Below are 14,563 nucleotides of genomic sequence, written 5' to 3' on the forward strand. Positions count from 1 at the left end.
CTGCAATGGAGCCTTTCTCTCTGTACTCATAAGAGCATTTCCCCTGTGAATGTAGATTTAAGGCTTATGCTGTAGGCACAGGCTCTGTTGATAATGCTATACAGGCTGAACGTAGCTCAGAACACCAGGGTGTGGCATCATCATCAGAGAGACGCATCAGTGAACAAGGAAAACTGGTACCAAATTATAAGCTTTGTAGGGAGAAATGTCTGGAATTCTAATGTTGGGACTGAGCTGAAAGTGGGTTTGACTTGAGTGATTAGGGAACTGATTTATCACCCGGCTCGGCCTAAAAATTGTCAGATTTAAAAGAAAAGTTCACCCCGAATGAAAATTCTGTCATTATCTACTCAGCCCCCAGCTTATGGAAAGTTGAGTTAAGTTTCGTAGTCCACAAACCATTTCTGGAGCTTCACAGCAAAACAGCATTGCAGCATTCTCCTAAACAACTGAAGTAGATGGGGACTTGCCATAAAATGGCCATACAGCTTGTACTGGCGTAACCCAAGTCTCTGGAAGGCCCAAGACCTCAAATTGATTTGAAAAGACATTATTTACACCCTTTTTTTTTAAGTTTTAAAGCAGAAAATCTTTGTTGTAGCTGCTAAGCTAAAAGCGTTTGCATAAGAATTTCAAATCAGTTTAGGATCTCAGGGCTTCCAGTGACTTGGATTACACCAGACAAGCTGTATGGAGCTACTTTATGTTTTTTTCTGTTTGGTTTTTGTTTTACATTTTAAATCAAGTCCCCTTCTACTTCATCATCTTTACTTCTGTAGGACACAAAATTTCACCCAACTTTGTGTCAGCATGTGGGTGGTTAGATAATGACTCCATTTTCATTTTTGTGTAAACTATTCCTTTAAGTATATCCCGTCTAAACACACTGGAATCACATTCTCTTATCCTTACTTTACCCTAATACAATGGAGGTGAATGGCACATCAGATTTACTCTGGATAATTGACAGACCTCACTGTGAAACCACTAAATACTGTTTATAGTGAGCCTGTAGATTACACAGATTCACCTGGACAGTGTTTCTGAAGAGGAATGTTGTTCTATTTCTTTTTTTAAACAGAATTTATCTTGGCTATGAGCACCACAAATTAAACTCCATTCACTTCTATTAATTTAAGTGGGTGCAACAATCTCAAAGATATAAACTACCAAACAAATAAAAAACAAAACAATCTGCATAGTAAGATGAGGAGTAAGTGGAAAAAAATTCAGTTTGAATGTAATTTGGGTGAAGTGACCCTTTAAGACAGCACCTGAGCAACATGTGAAGGTACAGTATGTGTCACTACACGGTAACCTGAGCTGGATAGCTTCGCTGCCTGCGCTCTAGTCTCTGTTTCATGCTGTCATAATAAATGCAGGAGTTCATGCAAGAGCAATCAGGGAACAGCGATTAAACACAACTACACATGACGAGTATGACGGGACAACGGGAGCAGAAATACACACTGTATGGAAACACTCACATCCACACACACACACACACACACACATACAGCTTTCAAACGAAGCACTGTGGCCGAGAGGCATGCAAACTATCTTTCCATCCAAAAAACACATATCAAATGCAAACCTGTGTGTGGGAAAACATTTCCTCTTAACTGAGGTGAGAAAAACTGTGTAAGCTACTCACGTTAAAGAGCATACATGTCAGTCACGCTGAATGAAACCACACTGCAGGCAGAATAGGTTTTGCTGTTTATTTCAACACTAACAGTCATGTGTACTAATGTGCTGACTGGCGGTACGATGCAGCCACAGCGCATCTTGCGGTAGCCTCAGAGCGGCGATCTATAGCCATCTATGTAGACGAAGCAAGGCTAAACGTCAAGCCCACACTGTCCCTGATCAATGTCATAAATTAGCTCCACGCAGGTGATTTTGGTATTTGGATGCAGCTAACGGCTAACTCCACAGAAACAGTATCATCAGTCTCTTCTAGTTGTTACAGGGTTATTAATTCTCACTGTTTTACAGTTACCATGTAAGATGTTACATCACAACAGCCTGACAAACATACAGAGTGATTTACTTAAAGATCTCGACATAGTGTATTCTGGCAGTTTCTGTTTATTTTCTGTTGCTTGTTGTCTATGCAGTTCCAGGAAGTACGGCGAATAATGCTTTGCTGTTACTATTTCCAGGATGTGAAAAAGTGAACTGAGGCTTAAAATAGTTCCCTCTAATGTCACAGTGTTCAGAGACGCAGGGCTGAGGGATTTATAAACGGGGTCATTTCTCCCAAAAAGCATCTTAAAGTCCAGTCGGACAGGTGTTTGTCCTCACAGATGGACCTGGAAACTTTGCAAAACTTAGATAAAGGAAGAGTTTCTAAATAAGTCTATTTCTGTGTTGCTCTGGAGATGAGAGTAACTGCGACATGGAGTCACTTCAGTATGGAAAGCTACAGGGGCCAAAACACACGACTGCTGACGTGAACATTACATGTTTCTGAACTCCTCAGATTGTTAATAATAATGTTTGTATTTGTTACAGAATAACAATGATGATGGTCTAATAAGATGCTTTTCAGGGAAACAAGCCTCCTGCACCTGAACAGAACAATGATCAACACTCGGATTTAAAGGGGCACTCTACCAATTTTACACATGAAGTATACTCAGTATAATATCTTCTAATATGTTCTTGATGCTGATGTTTTGGGTCCGACTTGACTTCTCTATGGTTGTTTCATGAAGAAGACACAGCCCAGTCGCCAGGATTAAATGCTGACAGTTAACATTTCTGCAAACCACTGATACGTTCACATTTGTACATGTAACAGGCCTACTCACTGCTCACCATGCTGACATTTCTACAGAACATGTCGTATCACATTCATGTTACATTATCATGACCTGTCATACTGAGAAATGGACAGGATGAGGAGGAGGTTGCAGACGAGGAGGTGACCACAGTTTGAGAGTTTTTCAACATTTGTAATTGAGGAGCCACAGCGTATTTTTAAGGAGACCCCGGGACAATTTCCAGATGAGCTTGTAGCAACAAAAAACAACTATTTTTGACGAGAAGTCGAGCACCTCCTGCCATTTGAGGCAATCAAAGCAGGTGTTTTAAGTCAAAACATGATCCTCTCCTAACCCTGTCTGTGATTTGCAGAAATGTACACTGGGGACATTTATTCTGGCGCTTGGTTTGGAAAGATGCCACACTGAATTGACTTTTTACCTGCTTTAAACCAGTGGTTCCTAACCAGGAGTTCAGGACCCACTAAAGGTGGTCAAATATCAATTCAGAACAACAACAACAACAAAAATTGCCCCATAAAATTATTAGTATTATTTAAGACACATAATTGCCTTTTTTGGCCTCTTGAGGCCTCCATAGTTATTAACATTAAACAATCTGAGCCGGTAAAAAAAACCAAAATAAACACTTTTCGCTTGCTTGAAATGCTCGATGTAACTTGCGATGAGGGGTTGTTGTTTTGAGAACCACTGCTTCATGTGACGATTAACAACAACAGAAATGCATGAAGAAAAAACAGGAATCAAAAGTTTCATGTTTAAATGTGACCAATGAAAGCTGACCGGTACAGGACTGTGGCAGGTGAGCCAGAGGTGACGCGTAGTTAAATAAATAGGACTGTTTGTGCTTTAAAGACACTGACACTGAGGACAATATCAAGTGATGTACTCTGCTGAGCAGGCAGGGTGGGAATCAGTGTTTCAGCTCCGATTCACAAAGTCTACAGTCTCCATATTTCTAAAAACTGAACTTCTGAATACGTAGTAGTTTTATTCTGAGGAGGCTGAAGTGAACTGACCCCACCCTCGTCGTGCATTTGCTAGGCTGAAGAGCTTTCGCAGCATGTTTGCAGCCGACCTAACTGTACTGTACTGTACTGTGCATTAAGGTACACTTGATGGTGACCTTTTAAAGGAAACTTGTCTGTTCATGGCCATCGGGCCTACTCAGAGTGTATGAGCCAACACTCAGCCTCACCTTTCAGTCCCACTGGGTCCTGACAGCACTGTTGTTAACTCTTTGTAAACCGGTGATCACCTTAAAGTTAGTTTCTCACTGAAGACTACAGATTATAAGTGTCTTATCATAATACTCCTCTAGGCTATTTCTCATAGTAAGTGGTACTTTGTTGACTCTCCTCGTGGAGGTCAAAGGTCAGCTCTGGAGCAGCATGTCCTATCACACCTCTCTAAGCATGCTCCTAGCTTATTGTGCAACTACATATAGGAATTATTGCTAAAGAATTACAGGTGCATTTTGGGTAGGGAGGAACGTCTCCCAGTATTGCCAACACTGATTCTCTGCCCCTGAGTTTGTGGCTTTGACTTCCATAAAAGTCCAACATGCTTCCAACAGAGTGAGTCTATACGAGTGACTCGCACACAGGCGGGTTGTCAGAGTCCTGGCTGTGCATGGAGCTCAGGCCTGTGTCCGAGTCCTCATCGTTCGTGTTGCAGGCCTTGGACAGACCTCGGGCCTGCTCCACCCAGCCGCTGCTCTTCTCCGCTGACTCCGGCTCAGCCTCCGCGCTCACTGCGCCCAGCTCCCCCTGCCCATCATCAGTCACAGTCAGTGTGCTGTCCACCTGCTCTATCTCCATGGTCTCAACCTTGGCCAGCAGGTCCAGCAGTTCACTTTCCTTGGTCTCCCAGAGTGCCAGACTCAGGTCCAAGTCCCCCCTGATGGAGTCCAGGTCCGTCTTCAGCCTCAGGCCGATGTACAGACTGGTGTCCAGCTGCGTTTTGATCCTCTCCTCCTCCAGCACGAGCTCGTTCTCGGACAAACTTTCCACATCTGGCTCCACAGCTGGAGGGGCAGACGCGGCCAGGCACATGTCCTCCGAGACGCTGTCCGCGTCCCTGGCCGCCTCCGCTCCTCTCTCCTCCCGCCGCCTCTTCATCCAGCGCCGGTTGAGCTCCTCCTGGATCTCCCCGGTGATGCTCTCCACCAGCGCCTCCCGCTCCGTCAGCTCCTCCTGCAGCCGCACCACCTCCTCACAGCGCCGCGCGTACTCCTCGAACTGGACGAGCGCCTCGGCGGTGCTCCGGACGTCCTGCCGCTCCGCTTTGCGCTTACAGTCCGAAGAAGCCTCGGAGGAGGAGTCCACCATGTATGTGTCCTGCACATAGTTCACCCCGTGTCTCTTGATGCGGTCGAAGTGCACCTTGGCCTCGTACCGCTCGATCTCCCGGTCCAGCTCCTTGATCCTCTGGATCTGCTGGCGGATGGTGTGGTCCTGGGAGATCACCAGGTGCACCAGCGTCTCCATCTTCTCCACAGAGCCTTTATCTTTACAAACAGTCTGCTCTTTCTTTTTGTTCATCTTGTCCAACTTCCTGAAAGCCTTCCTGACGATGCGCCTCTGCTTCTCCTGGGACAGGTTGGCGGCAGCGGCCGCGGCGGTCCAGCAGGTCTTGGCGGTGCCCTTGAGCACGCCGCCCGGACCGCCGCTCTCCCGGCTCTGGACCACCCGGGCCTCGGCGCTGCGGGGCCCGTTGTTGGGCAGCGAAGCCTCGTTCTTCACCAGGACGAAGCGGACGTTCTCCTGCTCGTCCCCCCAGGCGCTCCACAGCCGGAGGATCTTGGTCTTGTTGGGTAAAATCCTCTCGAAGCCTCTCCATTTCTCCACCACGCAGTAGGACTGCGGGGCGCCGGACAGCATCGCGGCCGCGGCGCCCTGCTGCAGGTTCTGGTCGTCCAGCAGGACTCTGACCACGTCGGCGCAGGTGGTGCGCTTCGTCAGCCCGGAGACCAGCTTCTCCTCCCGGCAGACCCACACAGACACCTTCCCCTCCTCCGGCTCCATCTCCGGCTCAACTCCGAGATGAAAAAGTTTCGACAACGTGTCCTCGCTGTGTCACTCCGTCTGAGCCACTCGGAAAATCACAAGACACTGATGTAGTCTTTAGCTCTGTGACCGGATCTGAAGTTGACTGAAAACTCGATCAGGTCTGAGAAACTGAAGCAGAGCACTCATCCAACAACACGTTCTGTGCGCTGCCGTCCTGCTCATCGGCTCCACTTCAAATCATCTCAAATGTCCGATCATTGAAAAAAAAAATACCTCCATTCATATTCCCCCAGCGGTCCGGGCTGCCTGCCGGGACCTCATGCCTCTCTCCCCGGCAGATCGATCTCACCCCTGCGCGCTTTCCCGGAGAGCAGAGGAGAGGTGCGTCCTGGCGTCCGGACAGGCTGCTCTGCTGTGTGCGGGACAAACAGGAGGGTGCTGTAACGGCTGGGACACGCCTCCCCCTCTCTCACCCTCTCTCTCTTTGTCACACACACACACACACACACACACACACACACACACACACACACACACACACACTCCTCTCTCTCTCTCACACAGGGAGAGCTGGTCCAAGGTGAACCTCAGTAAACCTGAGTCACTTTAAAGGTGCATTATGTAGTTTTGGGGAATCATTTTTAATGAGAAGAGAAAGATCTTCATTGGCTGATTTTTGAACCCTAAACAAACTGTCTTTTGTTTTCATGTTTGTTCAGTCATGAAGACAAAGAGTTTGTTTATTTGGTTTGTTTAAGCAGTTTGTGGATAAAAAGCCCAGACATAGGGCACCTTTAAGTGCATTTTCATGAGATTACTACTACTAATTCAGTGTTTTTTACATTGTTACTTTCAGCACCTCAAACACGGTTTAAAGTCTTTATTGCCATTATATTTCATGTGGATAAGATTTGAGGGGCCGGGCAACACGAGCAAACACCCGGCGTCTGATGTGTGATTCAGAATGTGTGTGTTGCTGAGGGCAGTAATGAGGTGACAGACACAACCAAAGCACAATTCTCTCATGTGAAATGACCAAAACTGTTGTAACACTGGGCGACATGTGTTCACTCAGCAGCCCAGTGCTAACAGTAAAAATCTGATTTAGAAGATAGGATTAACCAGTCTGTTTAAACCAACCGCCCTTCTGCAGAGTCAAACATGCAACATCCCTGCAGCTAACGATTATTTCCATTATCAATCTGCTGATTGTTTTCACGATTAATCGCTCTGGTCAATAAAATGGGGGAAAAAATGTGAAAACAAAAAGGCTCATCACAATGTCCCTGAGCCCAAACTAACGTCTTCAAACTGCTTCTTTTGTCCAACCGACAGTCCAAAACTCAGACTCATTCAACAAGCAAATGTTTGACATTTTTCCTTAAAAAATGACTGAAATGATTAACTGAATACCAAAATAGTAGGCGATCAATTTTGTTTCAATCGATTAATCAATTATTGAAATAGTTATTGTAAAGAAAAGCAGCACATTTCTGCTTGAACAATGACTGAAACAGTTCTCCAGACTCCAGTTTGTTGGCGATGAATTTTCTTTCCATCCATTAATCAATGAATGGACTTGTGGTCGCAGCTCTACCTGACACAGCTGCTGCTGGTTGTATATTTGTGTATTTCTTCCCTCAGTTTGCCTCTTTACAAATTTCACATTCTCATTAGTCTTATTTTCACAGACTGGGCACACTTCCTGTTGCTGCAGCTCTGTACTCTGTGGATATATTAAATAGTATTCTTTCATGATGTCCCACATAAACTAGAACTAATGAGTCCAGGTTTCCGAGCCAAGAGGAACAACAGAGAGCTGAAGCTAAATCACTGATGAAGCTCTTACTCAGCAGTGTTACGCCGCAGTATGCATTGTTATACAGTTTCATCTTCATAATCCCCACACAGCTGAACGTCTCGGGATGATAAAGCTCAGCTGGATTGAGCGAAAGCAAAAGGAAATCCATCTATTACACCCTGCGGCGCTCTCATGTAGAGTCTGACCCTGTAATCTGCTCTTTCAACTATTTCAGGCCAGAATATGCTCCATGGAACCCATAAAAGGATTTATGTGCGTTAAGACCGTTTTGGTGTGTGTGAGTGTTACATTAATGGCGAGTGTTCATCCCCAGCAGCCACCATTAGTCTGTTTGGAGCTCGGGGAGATGCATCGGGCCACGTTTGTTGGTAAAATAACTGCTTTAAACCATCTGGGAATGTGAACACACACTGTGCATGTGTGCACGTATCCAGACACAGTGTGTGCACACACATGCAGAGCGTGCATCACAAACACACTCGGCTTGGATAAAGAGGATTGTCAGTGCTGCGTCTGGCATGTGAGATAACAGGCTGTTTCTCTTATCTTTGATCTCACTTCCTGTGAGGTCATCACGTCCGTCTGACCGACCAGCAGACTTATGGTTGTAAAAAGGTGTTACCGCAGTGCATGTGACCACAAAGCAAGTCCCACTAACCCAAACACGTTTGGTCATGAAAATGGTCTGGGTTCCTGGAAAGCACTGGTCCGTAGTTTGTTGATAATGAGGTGTTAGGTGAGTCTGGCTTTGTATCCGCTGGGTAAAACAGAAAGAAAGCCAGCAGTCGTCTGCACAGCGGTATGATTCACTGGTGCTGGTCCAGCCAGGCTGTGTAATAAGAATCCAGAATTCAGAAGCAGCTCGTCACAGAGCCAGAAATCCAAACAAACTTTCCACGCTGGCCCAGAGACCATTTTTGTGTGTGTTGAAAACACTTGGTGTTACGCAAAGGTGTAATCCATCAACCGCACTGAAGGGTGGTAATAACTCCCTTATCTGAAGAGCACAAAATATGATTGATTGAGCCTGTTTATGTAAATAAAGGTATGACAGTGATGACAGTTAGAGTCATCATGCCATGAATAGAAATATAAAGCTGTGGTGGAGCGTTGGGCTGAATTCTTTGAGTGTGGCCCCCTCTGGTGTTCATAAGGAGAAACACACTTTTGGAGTCACATTGAGCAGCTGAAGCTCTCAGTGAGGCTCGTTTACACAACATCAGTCTGTGATAACCTTTCAGTTTTCTTAGCTGCCTTGGTACAGTCGTCTCACATAAACTGTGATTCTAATAACATTTCTAACAAACTGTGTCACTCTCAGAAATGTAAGGTTTGTACTCATTGTGTAAATCAGTGGTTCCAGTCCAAAACTCCCCCTATACGCACACCAGCGCTTTTATCTCACAACGTCCTGAAAGTGTGTGTGTGCGTGTGTGTGTGTGTCATCACCGGACCCGAGAAGGCACACTCATGTTATTTTATTTTTTTCTCCACAACCATCTAGCGACCCCTGTAAATTAACTTGCAACCTCCTCGGGGGTCTCAACCCCCCGGCTGAGAACTGATGGTGTAAATGCTCACTTGCAAAATATTTTCAAAAAGTGAAAATTCAGTAATTGTCCACTCACACCCATGCCAATGGAAAGTCAGGCGAAGTTTAGTAGTCCACAAAACATTTCTGGAGCAACATTCCCCTAAACGACTGAAGTAGCCGGGGACTGGTTTTAATACATTTAAAAAAAACCAGAAATAAATGAAATGGCTCCATCCAGCTCATCCAGCGTGGTCCAAATCTCCACAAGCCCCAAGATCCCAAATTCTTAGGGCCTCCTGGACTTGGATCATGCTGCTGTGACACTGTTTTGCTGCGAAGCTTCAGAAATGACTTTCTATCGGCATGGGTGCGAGTAGATAATGACTGCATTTGAGTGAATTTGAAATCGGTCCTTTAATGAGGGCTAACGAGTAAAGACAAAACTCCAGAGCACAGTTTGGAACTGACCATTTATTTAAACTGAATAGCATATGCGTACAAAGTCTCTACAAAGCTAGAAAATATCTAACATACTTTTAGCCATGAGGGGGAAAAAAGTTACAAAGCAAAGATCAGACCCTGTGCAGTACCAATAGACACACATTACTAGCTTTTGGATTTTCCTAAATGTACTCTCTTCTTCGCAAAATAGGATAAACATTAGAATATCAAAGATATACACAACATCTGTAATAAACGTTATTGTCACCTTTATACAAAGCACCTTATCAAAAAACCCTCAGTGCACACACAGACGTGCTGCAGGTGCACCGGGGCGAAAAGATTCAAGGCCATTTTGGAATTGATTACAGACAGGATCTCTGTGCCACACGTGGTTCGGAAAAGAAGATAAATATCCAACAGCACATACGAGACGACATTAACAACACGGACGACGATGATCTTTTTGAAACGACCTTCAGGCAACCTGTATAGACTGCTTTTTGTGTGAGCACATCTTCTAGTGGATTATAGCGAGCGGACGTTGAACAGTAGAGCCCTACGGTCGACTCAGACATTTGAATAAATCACAGTTTGCAGCGGCCTGCTCATGTCTGCCAACCAAGATGATAAGAGGTGTCCATATTTGATAAGGTCAAATTAAAATGTGTCTTAAGAGATAAAAACATTTTCATACACATCTCTAAACCAGGTTCAGAACATGAAAAGGTTGGTTTTGACCCCACTTGTTGTATTTGTACAGTGTAGCCCATAAGTTACAGATGTCTCTAAGTTGATAGTCCTGTTCCTTGACTCTCTATTTTTTTGGCAGAAGCTTGTAAGTTACTCTAGCTTGTAATAAATCCTTTTCCTCTGTATTTCATCTGTCTTTGGTAAGCAGGTGGTAGATAATGTCCAGACAGAGGGTCATTATTGCAGAATCAGCCCCTCTGTGGCTGTGTGTTAGCTGTGTGTTAGCTTCTCATGTACATGTTACATGTTGGTGCTCTGCTGCGAAGGTCCTGCAGACAACACACTGCTGTAGTGTGAGACAAAACTCTGGGAAAGTTTAAGGCGGGGGGTTTTGACGGGGGTTTTCCTGACAGAATGATTCACCAGTGTGTTGGAGAGGTTGTGTTTTGTTGGACAGGTGGCTGTAACCCTGAGAGACACCCACGGGAGCGCAAAGGTGGAAGACTGATGGTCCTCCTACAGCTGTCAGATCTGAGTCAGGGGTGAGTCATTACTTGTTAAGACCAAATATGTCACAGCTGGCAGCTTCTGACTACAGATGGCTCATTTCAGGTCTGGTTAAAATAGTACAAGTTGCCCTCAACACAAAGTAGATGACTGGGTATTCTGGACACCACATAACATCCCAGCTGGTCACACAGGAACATAATCCTGTGAGTCTTGGCACGGTCCTAATCAGCACACTGTATTCTATATTGTTGTTAAGATGTTAGAAAACCTCTGGGCAGGTTTATCTGGCTAACTTTGCTACAACCTGTTGGAAAAAGACCACGTGTTGATGCATTTTGGACCATTTTTGTATGGAATGCTAACTGTAAGGTAGCTTACTCTAAAATTATTTTCATTTCAGTTTTGAAGAAATAGTTGAACATTTTCAGAAGACACACCTACGCATTTGCTTTCTTGCCAATAGTTTGATGAGAAGATCAACACCAATCATGTCTGTACAGTAAATATGGAGCTACAGCTAGCTGCTAGTTAGCTTAGCTTAACAGAAATGCAATATGTAAGAATTGGCCAGCTGTCCAATTCATTCTCAGAACAAACAGGGGGCAGCATTCACCACAGTTAAAGCTAACTGTTGCCAACTGTAGCTGCCATTAGCGTGTTAGCTCTGTTAGCCATGCATTTAGTGGTCCAGACCGGGAGCCTGGAGCACAAGGGGAGTGTTGGTTTTTACAACTGATAGCACATGAACTTCAGACAGGGACGAGCTGTCTGGTTAGCATGCTAACTTCAGTAGCAACACAACACATTGTAATGTCAAACTGTGATTTCTTCACATTCTGTTAATTAGTTGTGTTCAATTTTGAATGATTTCAACTAAAATTCTTACATATTTCACCTTTAGCACGTTTATGTTGTTTGTTTAATGTATACAAAAAACAAAGCGTTAAAACAGTTAGTCTTAGCAGTCTTTATGCTAAGCTAATAGAAGCTAACAGTCTCATTGCCAAGCCCTAGTACACCTACACATGAGTGGTCTCAATCTTATCATCTTACTATTGGCAAGAAGTAAGTAAATTACCCAAAATGTCAAACTATTTCTAATCTTCCTCCTCCTGTATGAACATGTTCCCACCAGATTTGAGTAAAATTCTGTCGTCCTTACAGGCCCAGATCTTTTTCAAAGATTTTTACACAACAGGGATATAAAGAAACTCAAATTAGTAACAAGTCCAAGTGGCATTTTAGAAAATAGAAACCAAACAAGACCAAGTGCGCGAGCTGTTCCAACATGAATCTGTCACACATACATGTAATACACAAATGCAGATACATGTAAATGTGAACAAGAATGTGTCTCATTAACATCCTGCAGGATATAAAAACAGTGAAGATTCTTTAGGGTGGTTCAGTGCTGCCTGTCTACAAATTACAACAAGAAACAGCCATTCAATATGGAATTTGATAATTGGCCCTCAGACATCAAAAACTTGAGCATGTGACATCTAATTAGGCATTCATTATATTCAGTAAAAATGCCTCTCTATACACCATCCACAACACCAAATCATCAGGACTTACATGAAACAGATTAGAAATGTCTACTGCGGTTCCCGACCAAAGGCACTTCATGCTGCGGAGCATGACACAGCATACCACCAGTCACCTGCTGCAGTACTCTTCATCATCAGTTTTTTGGTTTTTGATTATAAATTACTTTAATTCTGACATTATATCATCTAATTTTAAGGAACCAGTCCAGGACAGATTAAAGGGTACTGTGTCCTTGACAATTTTTACATCTTGTACAGATAAAAAGGAGCACTGAGCGAGCTGTCCTGACATGGAAAACTCTCAAAATGCAAAACAGGTGCCAAGGCTTCAGGGCAATTTTTAATTGAAATATAACATTTCAGGCTTGAACAAATGTGTCAGTATGGACATGTTAAAGCTCAGGTTAGCTGGTGCAGGAATACTGAACTAAGCTAAGTTTAATTTGCAAAGTGAAACCTGATCAGAAGAATCATGGGTCCGTTTGACGTTTCCTTCACTCCATGAATGACGTATAGTTTAAAGACTCACAGTGCTTCCCAATGGACTGACCTCAATATATTTGACATTACAAGTTATAATCCTTAAGATTTCCATTTAATCAAACCCTATGGCAACAGCCGTTTAATACATTAAATTTAAATTCTGTTGGTGGCTGGGTCCGCCATTCCCATGCTGGATTCAAACTGCCTCACAGGACACATTCCCTGTATGTGATCCAGCATTATTATTTGTCATTCCAATGTTTCCTATCTCCTATGGCTGTGTCACAGCTGTAATAAGCTGCTGCTAATGCTAGCCCAGCATTTCCTGACATGGCTGCTTCACTTTAAAAGCATTAAATTGATGAAAACGCGGAGTGGCTTTTATTGTGAAGCAATCCCAGGAAGCATAATGTATTTGTCAGCAGGGTTAACGCTGACAGCGATCACCAAATCAGCCATGACTGAAATCTTAAGGATTATAGCTTCAACATGCTTATTTATTTATTCAATCTTGATAAAGAGTCACTTGTTGCACAAAAAGGTACCTGAATTGTTCAATTTCACTTATACTTTCTTATTAACATAAATTTTAGATAGTGTCCCTGGAATTAAAATATAGTCTATATGCTACTATCGATAAACAATTTCCCAAAGTTTAGAAGCTATTCTTTTTTTTTTTTTTTAAAGAAAACATACAAAAAGGTAAAAATGTGATTTCTTTTCTTTGGGACAAACCTCTTTTTTGTGCAAGAATACAGCTCACACAATTTGCAGTGGCTATCTGTACAAAACCACCTCTATACTGTACTATATGATAATGCAGTAGTGTCATTTCCTTCTCTGGTTATTGATGATACACAGGGTCTGACCTCCAGTGTCCGTCAGCATCTCGGCAGATAACACACACGCATACTTTTATCACAGGGGGAGAAAACTGTGAGATTGTTGTTTTTCTTCCTGGGTTGACTTTCCCAGAAACACATGACAGAAATACCACCTTCATTTCCATCATCGCAACAGCAAAATAACACATTTACTGGGAGAAGAAGGACGAGACCAATTAGCAGGAGTCAAGATGCCTCCTGGTGATATCAGAGTCAGGATGTTTCCTGGGAAAACCACCCAGGTCAGTTCTCATGTGTTTCTATGGCTGCACTGCCACTGTGCTACATACAGCTAATGAGCATCTGATAGTCAGGTCAGAGTTAATATTTATTTGTTGGAGAGGATTCTGCAGCATACGGATTCATATCTGATGTTAATTAAAATGACCCAATTATTGCTGTGATGTGTTGTGAGCAGCAGTGGAAAGGCAGCCATGTTGTTCCTCACTAGAGTCGAGTCGTTTGGCTGAAAGACACTTTTCTGTTTTTAGACATTTCCTCTCCAATGTCACCATTAATTAACAAGCAAAGGCCATATGTGTGTGTGTGTGTGTGTGTGTGTGTGTGTGTGTGTGTGTGTGTGTTTGTGTGTGTGGTGCGTAAGTGTACAAGTGTATGTGCTATTCCTTGACGAGTCGATAGATGTGATGCTGTGCTCCGTGCTCACTGTTGGACACCTCGAACACACACGCCATACACAGCAAGGTCTCCTGAGTGTCTCTGTTGCTCACAACCTGGACACAAAGGGAGGATAAAAAGGGAAATGTTGAATATGTATATAAATAAAAAAAGAAAACACAATCATTTATGTATCCACACACAAAGACACCGCCACGCTGACTGCTG

General features: G+C 43.7%; 2 protein-coding genes across 4 annotated transcripts in view; both read right to left on the bottom strand.

Moving 5' to 3' along the window:
- Nucleotides 1-1,707: 1,707 nt before the first annotated feature.
- LOC311263640 (ras association domain-containing protein 10-like) lies at nt 1,708-6,209 on the bottom strand. The gene has a single exon (XM_084363850.1). The coding sequence runs from the start codon at nt 5,813-5,815 to the stop codon at nt 4,373-4,375; it is 1,443 nt and encodes a 480-aa protein (XP_084219976.1). The 5' UTR covers nt 5,816-6,209; the 3' UTR covers nt 1,708-4,372.
- Nucleotides 6,210-9,607: 3,398 nt separating this feature from the next.
- The window catches only part of LOC311263641 (transcriptional enhancer factor TEF-1-like), a 47,818-nt gene continuing 42,862 nt past the window's right edge, over nt 9,608-14,563 (bottom strand). For all 3 annotated transcript variants that reach the window (XM_084363852.1, XM_084363851.1, XM_084363853.1), the window contains one exon: nt 9,608-14,451. In XM_084363852.1, coding sequence (XP_084219978.1) covers nt 14,338-14,451 — 114 coding nt within the window. In that variant the 3' untranslated portion in view covers nt 9,608-14,337. The remainder of the gene's footprint in view (nt 14,452-14,563) is intronic.

Source organism: Pagrus pagrus (genome assembly GCF_965226575.1).
Source record: "Pagrus pagrus genome assembly, chromosome: 10".
NCBI classification, from domain to species: domain Eukaryota; kingdom Metazoa; phylum Chordata; class Actinopteri; order Spariformes; family Sparidae; genus Pagrus; species Pagrus pagrus.

Excerpts from the sequence above, each read along its gene's own strand:
- LOC311263640 (XM_084363850.1), bottom strand. The coding sequence starts at position 5,815 with ATGGAGCCGGAGGAGGGGAAGGTGTCTGTGTGGGTCTGCCGGGAGGAG.